General features: G+C 41.2%; 1 protein-coding gene across 1 annotated transcript in view; it reads left to right on the forward strand.

Annotated features, from left to right (window-relative positions):
* slc1a7b (solute carrier family 1 member 7b) overlaps nt 1-14212 on the forward strand; it is a gene marked incomplete at both ends in the record, with an annotated part of 36502 nt that extends 22290 nt beyond the window's left edge. Inside the window, 9 exons of the mRNA XM_079157607.1 lie at nt 3617-3832; nt 8321-8363; nt 8452-8683; nt 8792-8891; nt 9495-9728; nt 10630-10824; nt 13194-13328; nt 13479-13578; nt 13967-14212. Coding sequence (XP_079013733.1) covers nt 3617-3832; nt 8321-8363; nt 8452-8683; nt 8792-8891; nt 9495-9728; nt 10630-10824; nt 13194-13328; nt 13479-13578; nt 13967-14212 — 1501 coding nt within the window. The remainder of the gene's footprint in view (nt 1-3616; nt 3833-8320; nt 8364-8451; nt 8684-8791; nt 8892-9494; nt 9729-10629; nt 10825-13193; nt 13329-13478; nt 13579-13966) is intronic.

Consider the following 14212-nt stretch of genomic DNA (forward strand, 5'->3'; position numbering starts at 1 on the left):
GCTTTGGCGTTACATAACAGATTCTATCCTTCCCAGAAGATGTTAGTCCTGATCCTATTCACAGCCTTCTTCATGTTTTCCAAAGTAAATGAAGCATCCATTGCAAGTGTATACTCTCAAAGAATCCAGGACTAGTTGCTCTGGTCATTACTCTTACTCTAGTTTCCTCCTCAGTCAGAACTATGGATTTGAGTACAGTACCTCTGCTATCATCTCTGCCTTCGCTTCATCAGACACTGCCGCCTACTTCCGTACTGAATTACTGCCATTCCCGTCTGATTCCTTTTTATGCTTTTAATCATGTTCCAAACATCTCCCAAAGCTGTTGGTCTGCCAATTTTACTAAAAAAGCTGTCAGCTTTGCTTTTTTGCATCAAATGTAAAGAAATCCTTTTTTGTACTGCTAAACTTCCCCTTGCTTCTTTCTAGTTATCGGCTACGTAACACTAGAAAGGTATCACTATCTACTGATGTTCCTTCTGAGACATCCCACTCACATCTCCCTGCTAAATTCCTATAAACTAAGGTTAAATCTAGAACTCTATGTACTGTGTGCACTTCTCATCTAGTCCGTCACCCATCATTTATATGATTCATGCTTTTCTCTGGGCAGTTCTTCAATTACCTCAGCACTTGCATCCATCCTTTCTCCTCCCCATAACGTGCAATATGCATCCACATCCCCACAAAACAACACCCCGTAACATACAACATATTCTAGCTCATTTGCTATCCTCACTTCTCTAAATGAAATATCTTTACTGATAAATGTTTCTCCTCCGTTCCTCCTATCACACCTAGCAAAAGCAAATTGGACTTCCTGTAGACAAATTACATCTGGTTTACTGGATAAATTGTCTACGTACTTTTTGAATTCAGACTCATTGCTCCCAACTTGCTTGAATGCTGAGATCCTGCTGATGTCTAAATGATGAGATTCCGCCTCCGCAATTGTTTGTATTCTCTCTGTTTTGTAGCATTCACTGCCTCTACTATTGAACTGGATTCTTTACATTAACCAAGTTGTCTCTCTACTCTCTTTCATCGTGTCCTCTCTGTCTCACTGTCTCTGAACATGGGATCCTGTTCTGAACTCTTAGCTGCTGTATTTCCCTCTTCATCACTTCACATCCCCCTTCAGCCACAATGTGATTGCCACCACTGTTACAGTATTGTGGTAGTCTCTGATCACATTGTTCATACTCGTGATCTTCTCCACATCTGGGCACATCTTCTGCCTTCACATGTCTTGGCAGTATGACCAAACGTTGGACAGTTGGAGCACCTCATTGGTGTTGGCACGTACTCTCTTAAGCTTAGTTTATACTCGCTGTAGTGAAGCCGGAGCAAGGACGCGACTGTCACAAATATTTCAGTGATAGAAACACTATTTACATATAAAGGGATATTACAAAATAAGCCAATTCGTGTTGAGATGTATCTTCCTTTGATACTTTGATTTATCTCCCCACCATCACCATTATCGGCCTCAAGAAATACTCCTCACTCTGGTCTACTCACAACACAGGTGTTGTGTTGCCGCCGCCACACCTTTCTTCCACTTGTTGGGTTTCTTCATTCTTGTAGTTGTCCTCGCTTCCGTTCTCCAACTGCCAGACGTTCCTTTCTCCCAAAATATCAGATATCTTTGCCTGTTTTGTTGCAAAGTACATACTTTACTGGACTCTTTTTGTCCAAACAAAAAGAGTCCCCGCCGCCACTGCCTCCTAGTCTTTTGGAATCTACATAAGATAGCTGATTAGCCCGAGTTCCTTAGCGTTAGCAGCTAGCTACACGAAACCGCTACGTGATGTAGCGTAACGTGAGTCACGTGACACATCACGAAAGAGAGGAAGTTTTGAACATTATTATTTTTTAGCAGCGACATATATTACATTCTAAAATGCCTCAAGACAAGCCACTTGAACAATAAAATAAAGTAATAAAATGAATTCAAAATAAAGAAAGGGAGGAGGTTAGGGTGGAGCATAATGTTGGACTTTTGTTTCCTTTAAATGGAACTTGAGTTTGTGGTTCCAAAATGGTGAGTCATGTACACCAGGGGCTCTTAAAGTGTTGTTAGTTAAGGCCCACCTCTGATTGTCATATATTATTGAAATTTTGCTTTGTTTGAATTTCTATGTTTCTTTCAATGTGAATTCTTGAGCAAATTTGACCTACCTTTGTAAATTAGAGAAGAGGAGGATTAATTACGCCATGCTGACAGCATTTTAGTTTTGCATTGCCACCAGAGTTTGGCACCAGTTGTATTGAAGTTAATGGGACGGGTATGGCAAGTCCCACTTAACCCATCATATCTGTGTTTTCACCATTGACTTGAAAATGCCTCCACAAAATAAAAAGACATATTATGTAGAGTTGACTGATGTTTTTTATCTGAATGTGCCTGTTTGTTCTTCCAGTTGTTGGTCTCTAAACAGAACATGGCTCAGTCAGCAACTGCATGTAGCTCAACTCAAGATAGCTACATCATGAAACCAAACTATAATCACTGACCAGACTGCAAATATAACACAAGAGGACGTATTCATTTTCTATAGAGGCATAGACGATTTGGCCATTAGCACCACTTCCTGACAATAATATGAAACATTATCAAGAGAACTGGCGAACGTTACGCTTCCTAAATATTATTAATTATCATTAACAGTTTCATAGTTGGTTAGTTATTGATAACAAAGACGCTCTATCACAATCAAATAGATGAATACCAGGTTGGCACCATTGTAGGTTCAGAGAGGTAATGACCCTTCCTTCTTTTATAGGTTCTGTGACATACTGCAGGAAATACAAATGTATAATGACGACCAGGGAGCGTTGGGAATATCAACAGTTACCTCAGACATATTACAAAATTACGCAGAAAAACTCTTTACGACTAGAATTACAATATATCAACTTACCAAAAACTAACTTCAATGGCCTCCAACTCTCTGAAAAGGCAACACTTAACACAGCAGACTGCTGTTCATTTCCTGTTTCCAACCGATAGTCAACTGAAAATGCTTCTAAATGTGGTTACAGATGGCAGGGACAATTTTGTTCCTTAGTTTGGAGAACTTGTTACATCTGAAAAAGCAACACTGTCCTAACCATGAATGTCCAACCGATGTTTTAAGTCACTTTTGAACAGGGTATACAGCAGCTGAGAAACACTTTCACCACAGTAGTTTGTCTGGAGCTTTCAATTCCATTCCAAAAAATCTTAAAGTGCTCAGAAAATTCCAGAAAATGGACCTTGTAGTGAGATAGTTTTTTCGATGAGAATATGCTATAGTTTTGTGTTTGTAGTTTTCAGATAGATTGAAGGATTACATACTCCTGAACAGATTAAGAATGTTGTCCAAGACAATTCTAAATGCATTGGCTTCACTCAGGAAACCATTGTTACCAAGCTGCTGAAAAGTTGACTTTTTGAAGATACATGGTTTTACACCTCACAAGAATATCAACATGAGTTTTCGAAGTGAGGAGCATGCACAAATACATTTTTTACTGATGGATTGCATTGACCCATTTGCTTTAACGTGGTTCAACATGCATTCTTTCAATAAAGCACTAACTATCAGTCTAACTCAAATGTTTCTTCTTCCAGTTTGATGTCAGGACTGGCAGCCCTCGACGCCAAGTGTTCCAGTCGGCTCGGTCTGATCACAGTGTCCTATTACCTGTGGACCACCTTTGTAGCCGTGGTAGTGGGAATCATCATGGTCTCCATCATCCACCCTGGTGGTGCAGCCCAGAAAGAGGACTCTGAGGATAGCGGCAAGCCTATCATGAGTTCTGCTGATGCCCTGCTGGACCTCATCCGGTAGGATCGACATAACCTCCATCCGACTATACATGTGCACACCATGAACAACCGTTTCCTCATTAATGAGTCTAACATATGTGAGCGATACTCAATGCATGGCAATTACTGTATTAGGCTTTTTGTTAGACTGAAGTGGTACAAATGGAGCACATGCTGTTCAGTTCTTTTTTAAATCTCCTCAATAGCAGACACGCTCATTTTACGTGTCTCTGTTTAAAGATGTAATTGAATAACCTTTATTAGCTTGTTTTTTTTGTCATGTATGTAAGTGTTCCATTAGTCAGTGGCATACAGACGCAGCCGTCTTCTGATAAAACCCCCACTGAAAGCTGCACACGGATTATTTCTGTGCTGAGAGAGAGGGACATACAAAAGGGGACCAAAAGGGATGAGATGTAAGGAGATTGATCCATAGTGTACATAGATACACAGTACACAACAAATATATCTTTAGAAAATGTGTCTGTACCATTTCACAGCAGTTTTTTTGAGGCCATATTATAATGATACAGTTATGAAAGAGAAATCAGAATTGTATAAAACATTTGAAGAAAAATAATTGTAATATTCTTGGGTGAAGATCTTAATGTTTGAAAAATAACTCAGCTGTAGAACTGTGTGTATATGAATAAGTGCGTCCGCTTATGTTTCCAAATGAGGGCTGGAGAGAATCTGATGGTATATGTCAGTATTCATCATTGTTAGTTTGGCACATCAGGAGCACATTATCATAGGTTTAAAGGGTTACTCCGGAGATTTAGTATTGAACTTCCCCGTTTAAAACAAATCATGATCAAAAGCTGCAGCACGTTTCTATGGATCCATCCATAGACTTTTTATATAGATGGGCAACACGTCTCCAATTCCCATCTTGAGACTTTGACGTCACTGGGAGCCAGAGGCTGTGCAGTAGTGATTGGTGGCGCGATATCGAGTTCCCGCCCACACATCTGTCTAAACCAATCATGAGTCGAGCACGGCCACTCCTAGTTGGCGTGAGCCACCTAGCTGCCACATCACCACCACGGTAGCTGTTTGGCAAGAACGACACAACAACTAACCATAACATCTCTATAAATACATGTATAATCAAATTGACACATGTTCTATTACAAAGACTCGTGATTCGAGCATCAGGAATGTCACATTACATTCAAGGATATGATATTTAGTTCGGCCTAATTCCGTGGACAGGCAGGGTTTATGAACTATACTGCAGCCAGCCACCAGGGGGCGACGGAGATGTTTTGGCTTCACTTTTAAGTCCATCTTTATAGACAGTCTATGGTCAAGATCCAGAAATGCTAGATGCTACACTTGCCATGATTAATTTAATTGGCATTACTCAGCAAATCTTCACTTCCTGGTAAATTACTTTGTCTCTCAAACTCCATGCCCTTTGTTTATAATGCTGGTTAACGGCACAGACTACTGACATCATCAGGTTTTTTTTTAGTCAGGTCCCTTCACGAAGGACATCATACAACTGGACTCACAGGTGGTGCTCCTTCTGAAGTGTAAACTGGACTTCACGTGAATTGGGATTGATCATCCCGTTATATGTCGATGAGGTTTCTCTCACCCCTTTAGGCTTAAAGGCTTTATCAGCGGCCCTATTATACATGACCCTATTTACAGCACAACAAACGTTTTGTATTCAATATGTAAGAAAAAAAAATGCATATATTGTTCCTATGGCAATGTCATTCAGACATTTGTTGCTTGCTGGCAACAGACAGCATGGTAGCAGTGGTGTAGTTCAACAAATTTAAAGTGGGAAACAACATGATACATTATTCTATTCTTTGAGTGCTATCAAGGAGGTATGTCCCCTGTCCTGCAGACAGAAAACCTGTGAGCTCATCAGGGTTTTACTTTCTCAGCTAAGAAACGTTCTGTGATGTTACTCATGAATATAAATGAATATGGAAATGATTTGATGCTTTGTACAAGATGGCACAAAATAATATCAGGCATATTTGCTTATAAAAGGTGGACCAAACGGGAGTAAAACACCTCACTAGACCAAATGTCGTCCTGGCAATATCTTACTTTTTCAGACTGTTTTGTATTTGCCTCAAATCCTGAGACAGGATTAAAAAACATTGGTTAAGCTTTTCAGTTCCCGTATTCGGGGATGACTTCATTGTTGACTAAAACCATTTAATCCTCTTTATTAAGATTTGTTACCCAGTTTCTCAGACCTAGCATCAGTAAGCAGGACTATTAACAGTCACCTGTCATACATTGTGCCTCTGCAAGTCTAATCCGAGCATTTTATTTCATGCTGTTGTTGGAGCGATGGGGTGAGTCTAAGTCCAGGCCGTTAATCAGAGAGCACATGTGCAGAGCTGCGTAGGCAGGCGGAATGGATCAGTATGACCTTAAGACTGCAGTCAGTATAAACTCTCAACAGTGGGACTGGTTCAAAATGCATGTTTGCATTTGCAATTATGAAGCTGAGCAGATACAAAATAATATTTGTTATTACAGTTAATATTTGACTTTGTAGACTTAAACCTGTATTTTATTCATTAATAAATAGATATTGATTAGTACAGCCTGAAGTTATAATTCTATCTCACTGTGGGTCTCTGTTGAGTCCAAACTGAGTCATAGGGAAGAACTCCTGAGTTTGGTATTTGAATGCAGTATACAGTGGCCATCGAACAATTTGTGTGTGAACTAATTCTCATAACCTCTGGATTCATACTCTAACGTATACCTTGTAACTGTGCTACAATTACTTAGGGTGCATTAAGAAATACTTCCAATGACTTTCCATCTCACCACCCTTGATGTTAAGATGGAGTTTTAGGGCCACTGGTAGGAAGAAAATCAGAGATTTTGAGAATAAGTCACAGTTTCACAACAAAAACTATCAGAATGTTTTAAGGGGGGAAAAAAAGTCGTAATATTTTGAGGAAAAACTTTAATATATTGAAGAAAGTCCTAATACTTAATTAAAAAAGAAATGTCGTAAAATGTTGAAAAGAAAATTCATACTATTCTGAGAAAGAAAGTCACAATATTTTGAGAAAAAAAATGTAATATTGTGAGAAAGAAATCGTAATAATTTGAAAAGGAAAATTGGAATATTTTCAGAAGAAATTTGAAATTTGGCTGATTAAATTATCTCTGAATCACATCTCTTCCTCTGGAAAGAGGGACAGGTATCTACTTCTTTTGACTCAACATCAGTTAAATGTCACAAGGTGTGAGATCCTACTTTCATGAATTAAAACGCCTAATTTGGGCTTTGAGATCAATCTACATCCATTGTGCTTTTTGAATGGGCTTTATATCTACAGTAGCTGCACTGTGAGCCTGGAAAACGCTCCATGAAGTGAAATACAATTGGAATTTCAATCAGCCACAATGACAGGATTTCAAGATCACAGAGTGTCTGTAAAACATAGAGCATGTCACTCTGGGCAGTCGGCTGCGTTCTCTTTGCACTCCGGGTCTTAAAAGACATCCATTTGTGTCTCTGCAGTGCACCGGTACAATGCAACCTTGGATCGGAATACAGTCATTTACTGGTGGCACTAAAGGCTTTTAAAAAAATGTCTGTGTTGCATTGGATGTTCTCAGTCATAGTTGTATCCAGATTGTTCGACAAGTCAGTCAACACAAGACCACAAGGGGTTTGGATCCCCGTATCAACACCGTTCCTCTGGCTAAGGTCAGAGAGAATATTTTGTGGTAGTGAATCTTAATAAGTAAGTTATATTTTACATTTTTGAGTTATCACACCTTTGTGTGCAATTAGCACGGCTGTGCAGTTGGTGATACTGTAAATAGAGTCAGGAGCAGAGATACAATGAATATTGTCAGACCTTATACACCCCCATCTTCTGTCTGGTGGGTGGAGTGCAGATGTTTTTTTTTTAAATATAACTCCATGGATGTGGGATGAAGTTAAACTTCAGGTCACACCGGAAACCTCTATTTGTTTCAGTCAAATTAACTCTGCCTTTTGTTGTTATTGAATTGTAAATTAGAAAGTATTGTTCCAAATAACTGGGAACATAAGGTGAGGTCACACCTGCCGAGTAGGCACCGTGTTGCACAGCAAACAGGAGGGTAACAAATTACATCTCTTTTTTTTTTACATTGGAGTCACAATAGAACAGTTATTTTGTTTTTGTTGTTTGTTTTCATTATTTATTTTGTATGAATGTTAATAAGTATGTCTCCTGCCACCAACGCTCCTGAAAGAGGTCACAGAGTGAAAGCTGAACAGTTCACACTTGCAGGATCCTGCTGTTATGTCAGCTTGCCCGAAACACTGGGAACACCGAAACACTGGGAACACTTTATGCTTAAAGCCTGTTGACTCTGATTAAGACTTATTAAACTAATGGGAAAAGGGTCTTTTTACACCCAAAAGCATATAGTATTGAATTGTTTGCTTACTTTCCTAAGTAAGGATTTCTGAACCACACAACAGTGTTTTAATATATGTGCATCTTTGCTTCGCAGCAACATGTTCCCATCTAACCTGGTCCAGGCCACATTTCAGCAGGTGAGATAATCGCTATTACACACAGATCGCTTTTAAAAAACAAAGTCAAGGTCTCTTTTCTGATTCTGCTTCTATTCCCTGGCAACAGTATCGAACAAGCAGCGAGTACACTGTGAAACCCAAGCCAACGGTGAGTCAGGCCCAATCAGAGTCCACCACGCGGCGGGCGCTCATTTACGGTATCCAGGACGATAATGGAACCGACATCCAGAATTTCGCCCTTGACCTGACTCCGCCCCCTGATGTGCTCGTACGCATTCGGGAAGGAACAAGCGACGGAATGAATGTCCTTGGAATTGTTATATTTTCAGCCACCATGGGTAAAAATCTGCATAATTTTTGTCTGGATTCTGCTGTGGTTTCAAGTAGAATTCATCACTGCCAATTTGAAATGTGCATTTTAATGATGGAACCATTTATTTTCACAGGTATTATGTTGGGAAGGATGGGGCCAAATGGCAGCGCCTTGGTGAACTTCTGCCAGAGCCTGAACGAGGCCGTCCTTAGAATTGTTGCCATTGTTATATGGTAATGCTCTCTTGAACCATACTTTACTTCAGGGAAGCTGTAGACAACTTTAAAAGATGCACCTGGAGCAGGAGGGTCAACAACTCATTGCCACACTGTTATGATGGCGCTGTGGTGAAAGCATAAATCAGTCCAACACGTTCTGGGTTGACCTCATAACTTTAGTGAGCTACCATAGCTGCCTCATCTCCACATTACTGTAAACGCTGAATCTGTGCAAACCAGCTGATAAATAGCTATTAAATAAGAATACAGGCAGCACAGGGTACGAGTACAGAAGTATTCTATTTAGTTTTATGGATCTTAGCATTAAAGAGTAAAGTTAGCTGATCCCTGCTGTTTGCCTGCTGCACAAGTTTTGCTGATGAGTTTCTGTGTAGAACTACCCATCACCTTATCATGATCCACGGCCCGAACAACATTTCCTTTGCAATACTATTTTTGGGATCATGGACATTTATGCTTTAACACCAAACTTGAGCATCTCATGATGGCGTTGCGTGGGAACCAGTCTATAGATGAACAAATCTAACGGTTGTATCATTTATAAAAGACTGCCCAGCGACTGCTGCTAACCCTTTGAGCAACTCCTCGCCCTGACAGGTACTTCCCGTTCGGAATCGTGTTCCTGGTGGCCGGTAAGATCCTGGAGATGAGTGACCCGTCAGCCATGGGGAAAAAGCTGGGCTTCTATGCCATAACCGTGGTGTTTGGTCTGGTGTTGCACGGCTTGTTCATCCTGCCTTCCATGTACTTCTTCATCACCAAAAAGAGCCCGATCGTTTATATACGGGGAATCCTGCAAGCCCTGCTCATCGCCCTGGCAACTTCTTCCAGGTAAAGGAAACGACTGCAGGGAGATCAAACTTAATTAGCCTGTTTTTTGTTTGTATTGAAGTGTTGTTAAAAAGGTTTGTACGTGGTTTTTATTTTCCCATGAATCAAAATGATATATCCTAATACCACTTATCCTTTCCTTTCCTTTCCTTTCCATTTACTGGAACCTACCATGGAAAGCCTGAAAGGGGCTGTGGGAGATCAGGAAACATCTGGTGTGTGTGGGAGGAGATGGGAATGTAAAGGAGCATTCCACGCATTTGATTAGACTGGCGCCCATCCATCTGCGTGCGTGCATGCACATGTTGTTGATGTTTTGTGACATAGCTCCTCCATACAAACTGACCAGTGAATGTACCTGGCACTGACACTGTCAGTGATTTTGCATGTTTTGGCTTCTTCACATTAGCAGACATGTTCGCTGCGCTTCAGCCAGTGGCGGCCTGGAAGGTATAAAGCGACAAACTGAAAATCTGAAACACAACAGCGTGCTTTGGAAAATGCGCCTCAGCAATGTAGGGTTATGTGATTTTACATGAATTGGTTATAAAACGCACAAAAGGTTCGGCATGGACCATAAAATGTTCTGAGATCAATCCAGTGTGTGTCGAGATTCACACACTTTATTATTCATTTCGCCGTGCCAAGGCCAGAGTAAGTGCCATCTACACGGCCATCAGCGCACATGGGTTCTGCACTCAGATCAGCCAAAAGCATGCGCTGCATCCTGAATGTCTCATAAGAGTTCCAGCTGCTTCTCCCAACACAGCAAACCACTAGACATCACTTGTTTACACACATGCCTGCGAGAAATTATGGGATGGTTATGTAATGATCTTTTTTTGTTTAGCCTGACCTTTGAACGCTCTGAGCTCTCTGTCTTAATCTCTGTCTTCCTCAGCTCTGCCACATTGCCTATAACCTTCAAGTGCCTCTTAGAGAACAACCACATTGACCGCCGCATCATCCGTTTTGTGCTCCCCGTGGGCGCCACCATCAACATGGACGGCACAGCTCTCTACGAGGCCGTGGCAGCAATATTCATCGCACAAGTTAACAATTACGAGCTGGACTTTGGCCAGATCATCACCATCAGGTCAGTGGACCGCGCCGTACACCAGCTGTGCCTCTAAGCTCATTAACGTGGGGAAGATATTACTGGGATTGTAAAGCAATGATATCAACGTCATTAAATCCTTTAAACTGACGAGCAGATATGCATTACACATTTTTTTTTCTTTTTTTTAAATATGCACGATACACTTTTCTGTGATTTTCGGACCTGATTTATTGCAGCTGTAGGAAGATGTCTGACATCAGTTTGAAAGTGCTAGTTTTTAACTTGACGCATTAGCAGCAGAGTAAGGAAGTAAAGATTGATGATGCGTCTGAGGTTCCTTCATGTTTAGGACACGCTGTTATATTAGCATCTATGAATACTTTGAGTTTGAGTAAGATCCTGCTTTTCCTCACACAATCTAAGAAATCACAGTAAACATATCGGAGGTCGTTGATGAAACTGTTTCACTACCGACAAGCACTGCGGTTAAAGCTTACTGATGCCTTTAGAAGTGGAACTACGTTTGTTTTTTTCTTTGACGATGATGGCCTTTCTTATATCTCTTAACCAGATAATACAACCATCGTATGTTTAGAGAGAATGTCTTACAGTTGTTCTTTTTGATTTCTGAAGTACGGAAAAGTGGTTATTTTCACACTGATACATCAATAGGGCATTCCAAGAGATTCCTAAGCGAGAATTTGAAGCCCAGATTGCAGAAAACAAATGGGTGTTTGGTACAGCACGCAGAAGATAATCTGCAGACAAAGGCAATACATGATAAAGGCTCCATTGTGCTTTGAGAGTAAAGCAAAGAGTGATGCTCATTGTGTTTCACGCTGTCCCGAATTACAAAAATACTGTGTACGTCCTCCAATATAAGGCATTTTTAAAAACCAGGGAATGAACCTTGAAGCAGGTCCAGTGTAGCCGTTATCCCCGATGCACACAAGGAAGACTTATTAACGTTTCAACACCGAGTGTGACTGGCCTAAATACTAATGAAGCATAAGATACCTGGTGTATTCAAGAACAAATCGTTCACTGTTGTGTTGACTATACCTGTGAAGACAGTGTCATAAATCAGTAACGTAGGAATATAATTGACACCACCATCAGTTGTCATGCTCCCCTATATTTGCAACTGTATGCCTTTCTATATAATTCCATAAAGCAACCGTAGATTGAAACTATCCGCTTATCTCTCTCTGAAAAGAGCCATGTGGCCTCGATAAATCACCATATCCAAGTCACACCACTGCCAGACCTCCGCCCCCCCCCCCCCCCCCCCCCCCCCCCCCCCCCCTTTGCATTCTCTCACCATGATGAGCGGTGGGATCATCCCATCCTCAGCTTCTGGATCTGCACCAGATATCAGACGTACACTAACATGTAGTTCACCCTCCACACAATCTCTACTTTTATGCACTCATAACGTTTCACGGAGAGGATGCTTTTAATCATATGTAGCCGGACAGTTGCTATGGAGACATTGTCTGACTCATGAGGCCAGGCTCATCTTTTTTTTTTATCCCGAGAACAAATTAATACGATATCATTAACTGAATCTGGAGTGCATGTAAGCGCTCAACTTTCCCCCTCACATTCGTAAATCAGTAACAGCTGCCATGATCAGCTGTGCACGGAGAGAGTTCAGCTCAATGAACGGTCGGCTGAGTCTGTGAGAACACAGAGACTAAAGCAGGGCTGTGGGTTGTGTTGTAGGAAGTTACCCTTTAAGCCACCATTTGTAGAATTTGCTGTTTATTTAATATTTTTCAGTTTGTTTTTTCTTTTAAGTGCTAACGCTAATATTTTTTATTTTCTTTCTTTTGACTGTTTCTGCACACGGCCACGTCTATATGGTTATGGTAGGGAAACATAATGGTTATTGTAAAGAAACAATGGGTTGGTATATTCATAAACAACTTTTCTACAACAACTACATTTTCCCCTGAGAGACAGAAGGCACCAATGAACTTCCTCCATTGTTGCTCTCCGTTGCAACATGTTGAGCCTCCCCCTCAGTTAGGTTCACCTTGGCTCACTCTTCACAGTTCTGTTCTGGGTCATATTTGGTCTTCCTGGGTTAACTTTGCCTGGAGGAGTCCGTCCCTGTCGCCTCTGCCTTATTTCAGTGGTGCTGTTTTTGCTTTTGTTTTTCTGTATAATTCTACAAGAGAGCAGAAGAGATGGACAGTCAAACGGAAAAGATGAGTGGTGATATAAAAAAGTCAAGGATTAAAAATAGCACGTCCTTGTGACCTTTAGCTGTGTATCGGTCTCTCATGACATCCCACAGGAAGCACTGTTGAAGGTCAACAGCCATTATTATCTTTTAATAAATGTCACATTACATACAGGTGTTATGTTTACGAATTGACATCAGGTTTCTAAATCTGCAGTATCACAGCCACTGCAGCCAGTATCGGTGCGGCAGGGATTCCGCAAGCTGGACTGGTCACCATGGTGATAGTGCTAACATCCGTCGGGTTGCCAACTGATGACATCACTCTCATCATTGCAGTAGATTGGGCATTGTAAGTAGCATGTGTGTCCACTTCCATCACTTTCGTCAAGAAAACACATGAGCCCCATCTTCTTCATCTCTTCTTCATTCGGCCAAAATGTTCCGAAACATTTCTGCTTTAAGTTCAACTCATTCTCTCGAATGTCTTCATTTTCTACAGAGACAGATTCCGCACCATGGTAAATGTAATGGGTGATGCTTTGGCCACAGGCATCATGGCACATATCTGCAGGAAAGACTTCATGCAAGAGGGAGATGGGGTGAGTTTTATTCGTAGCTTCTTTTCTCTGCAGAAAGTGATCACACTAACTGAGATTTGCACAATTGTTACACAAACCTAATGTATCATTAAAAAAGGTGCTTCAAAACGTTGCGAGCGCTGGTTCTGATCGATCGAGACCCAAATATCAGAGCTTTTCCTTACACTCCATAAAAGCAGACGTTTAGGAAGGAAGCATCTTTTTTGTCTGTAAATTATTGAAATTATAAATTGTAATTATAATACTTCTTCACCAAATAATATAAAAACATTTATTATGGGGGGAAAAGGGTATAACATTCTTTTCCAGCTCGATTTCCTTCCAGACATGCTTTCATTTTTTTCTTCCACTTTCCTCATTCCCTGCCTGTGACCCTGTCGGCCCCCAGGTGCCTTTGATCTGCGAGCCCAAACCCGTTCTGATGAACTGCCACAACAACAACGGCAACTACCGGCCCCCTTCTTCGGGGGTCAAACACGAGCTCGTCCCCTCCGACGTGGCCCGGCTGATGCAGCTGGAGGAGGGCGTCCGGCCGCCTTCCGACAGGAAGAAGCCTCCGGTTCCCGCGAGGCAGCTAAAGAAGAGCAAGGAGCACTGCACCATTGACATGAACGGCCTTGAGACCAACGTATAG

This window comes from Pholis gunnellus (genome assembly GCF_910591455.1).
Source record: "Pholis gunnellus genome assembly, chromosome: 4".
NCBI classification, from domain to species: domain Eukaryota; kingdom Metazoa; phylum Chordata; class Actinopteri; order Perciformes; family Pholidae; genus Pholis; species Pholis gunnellus.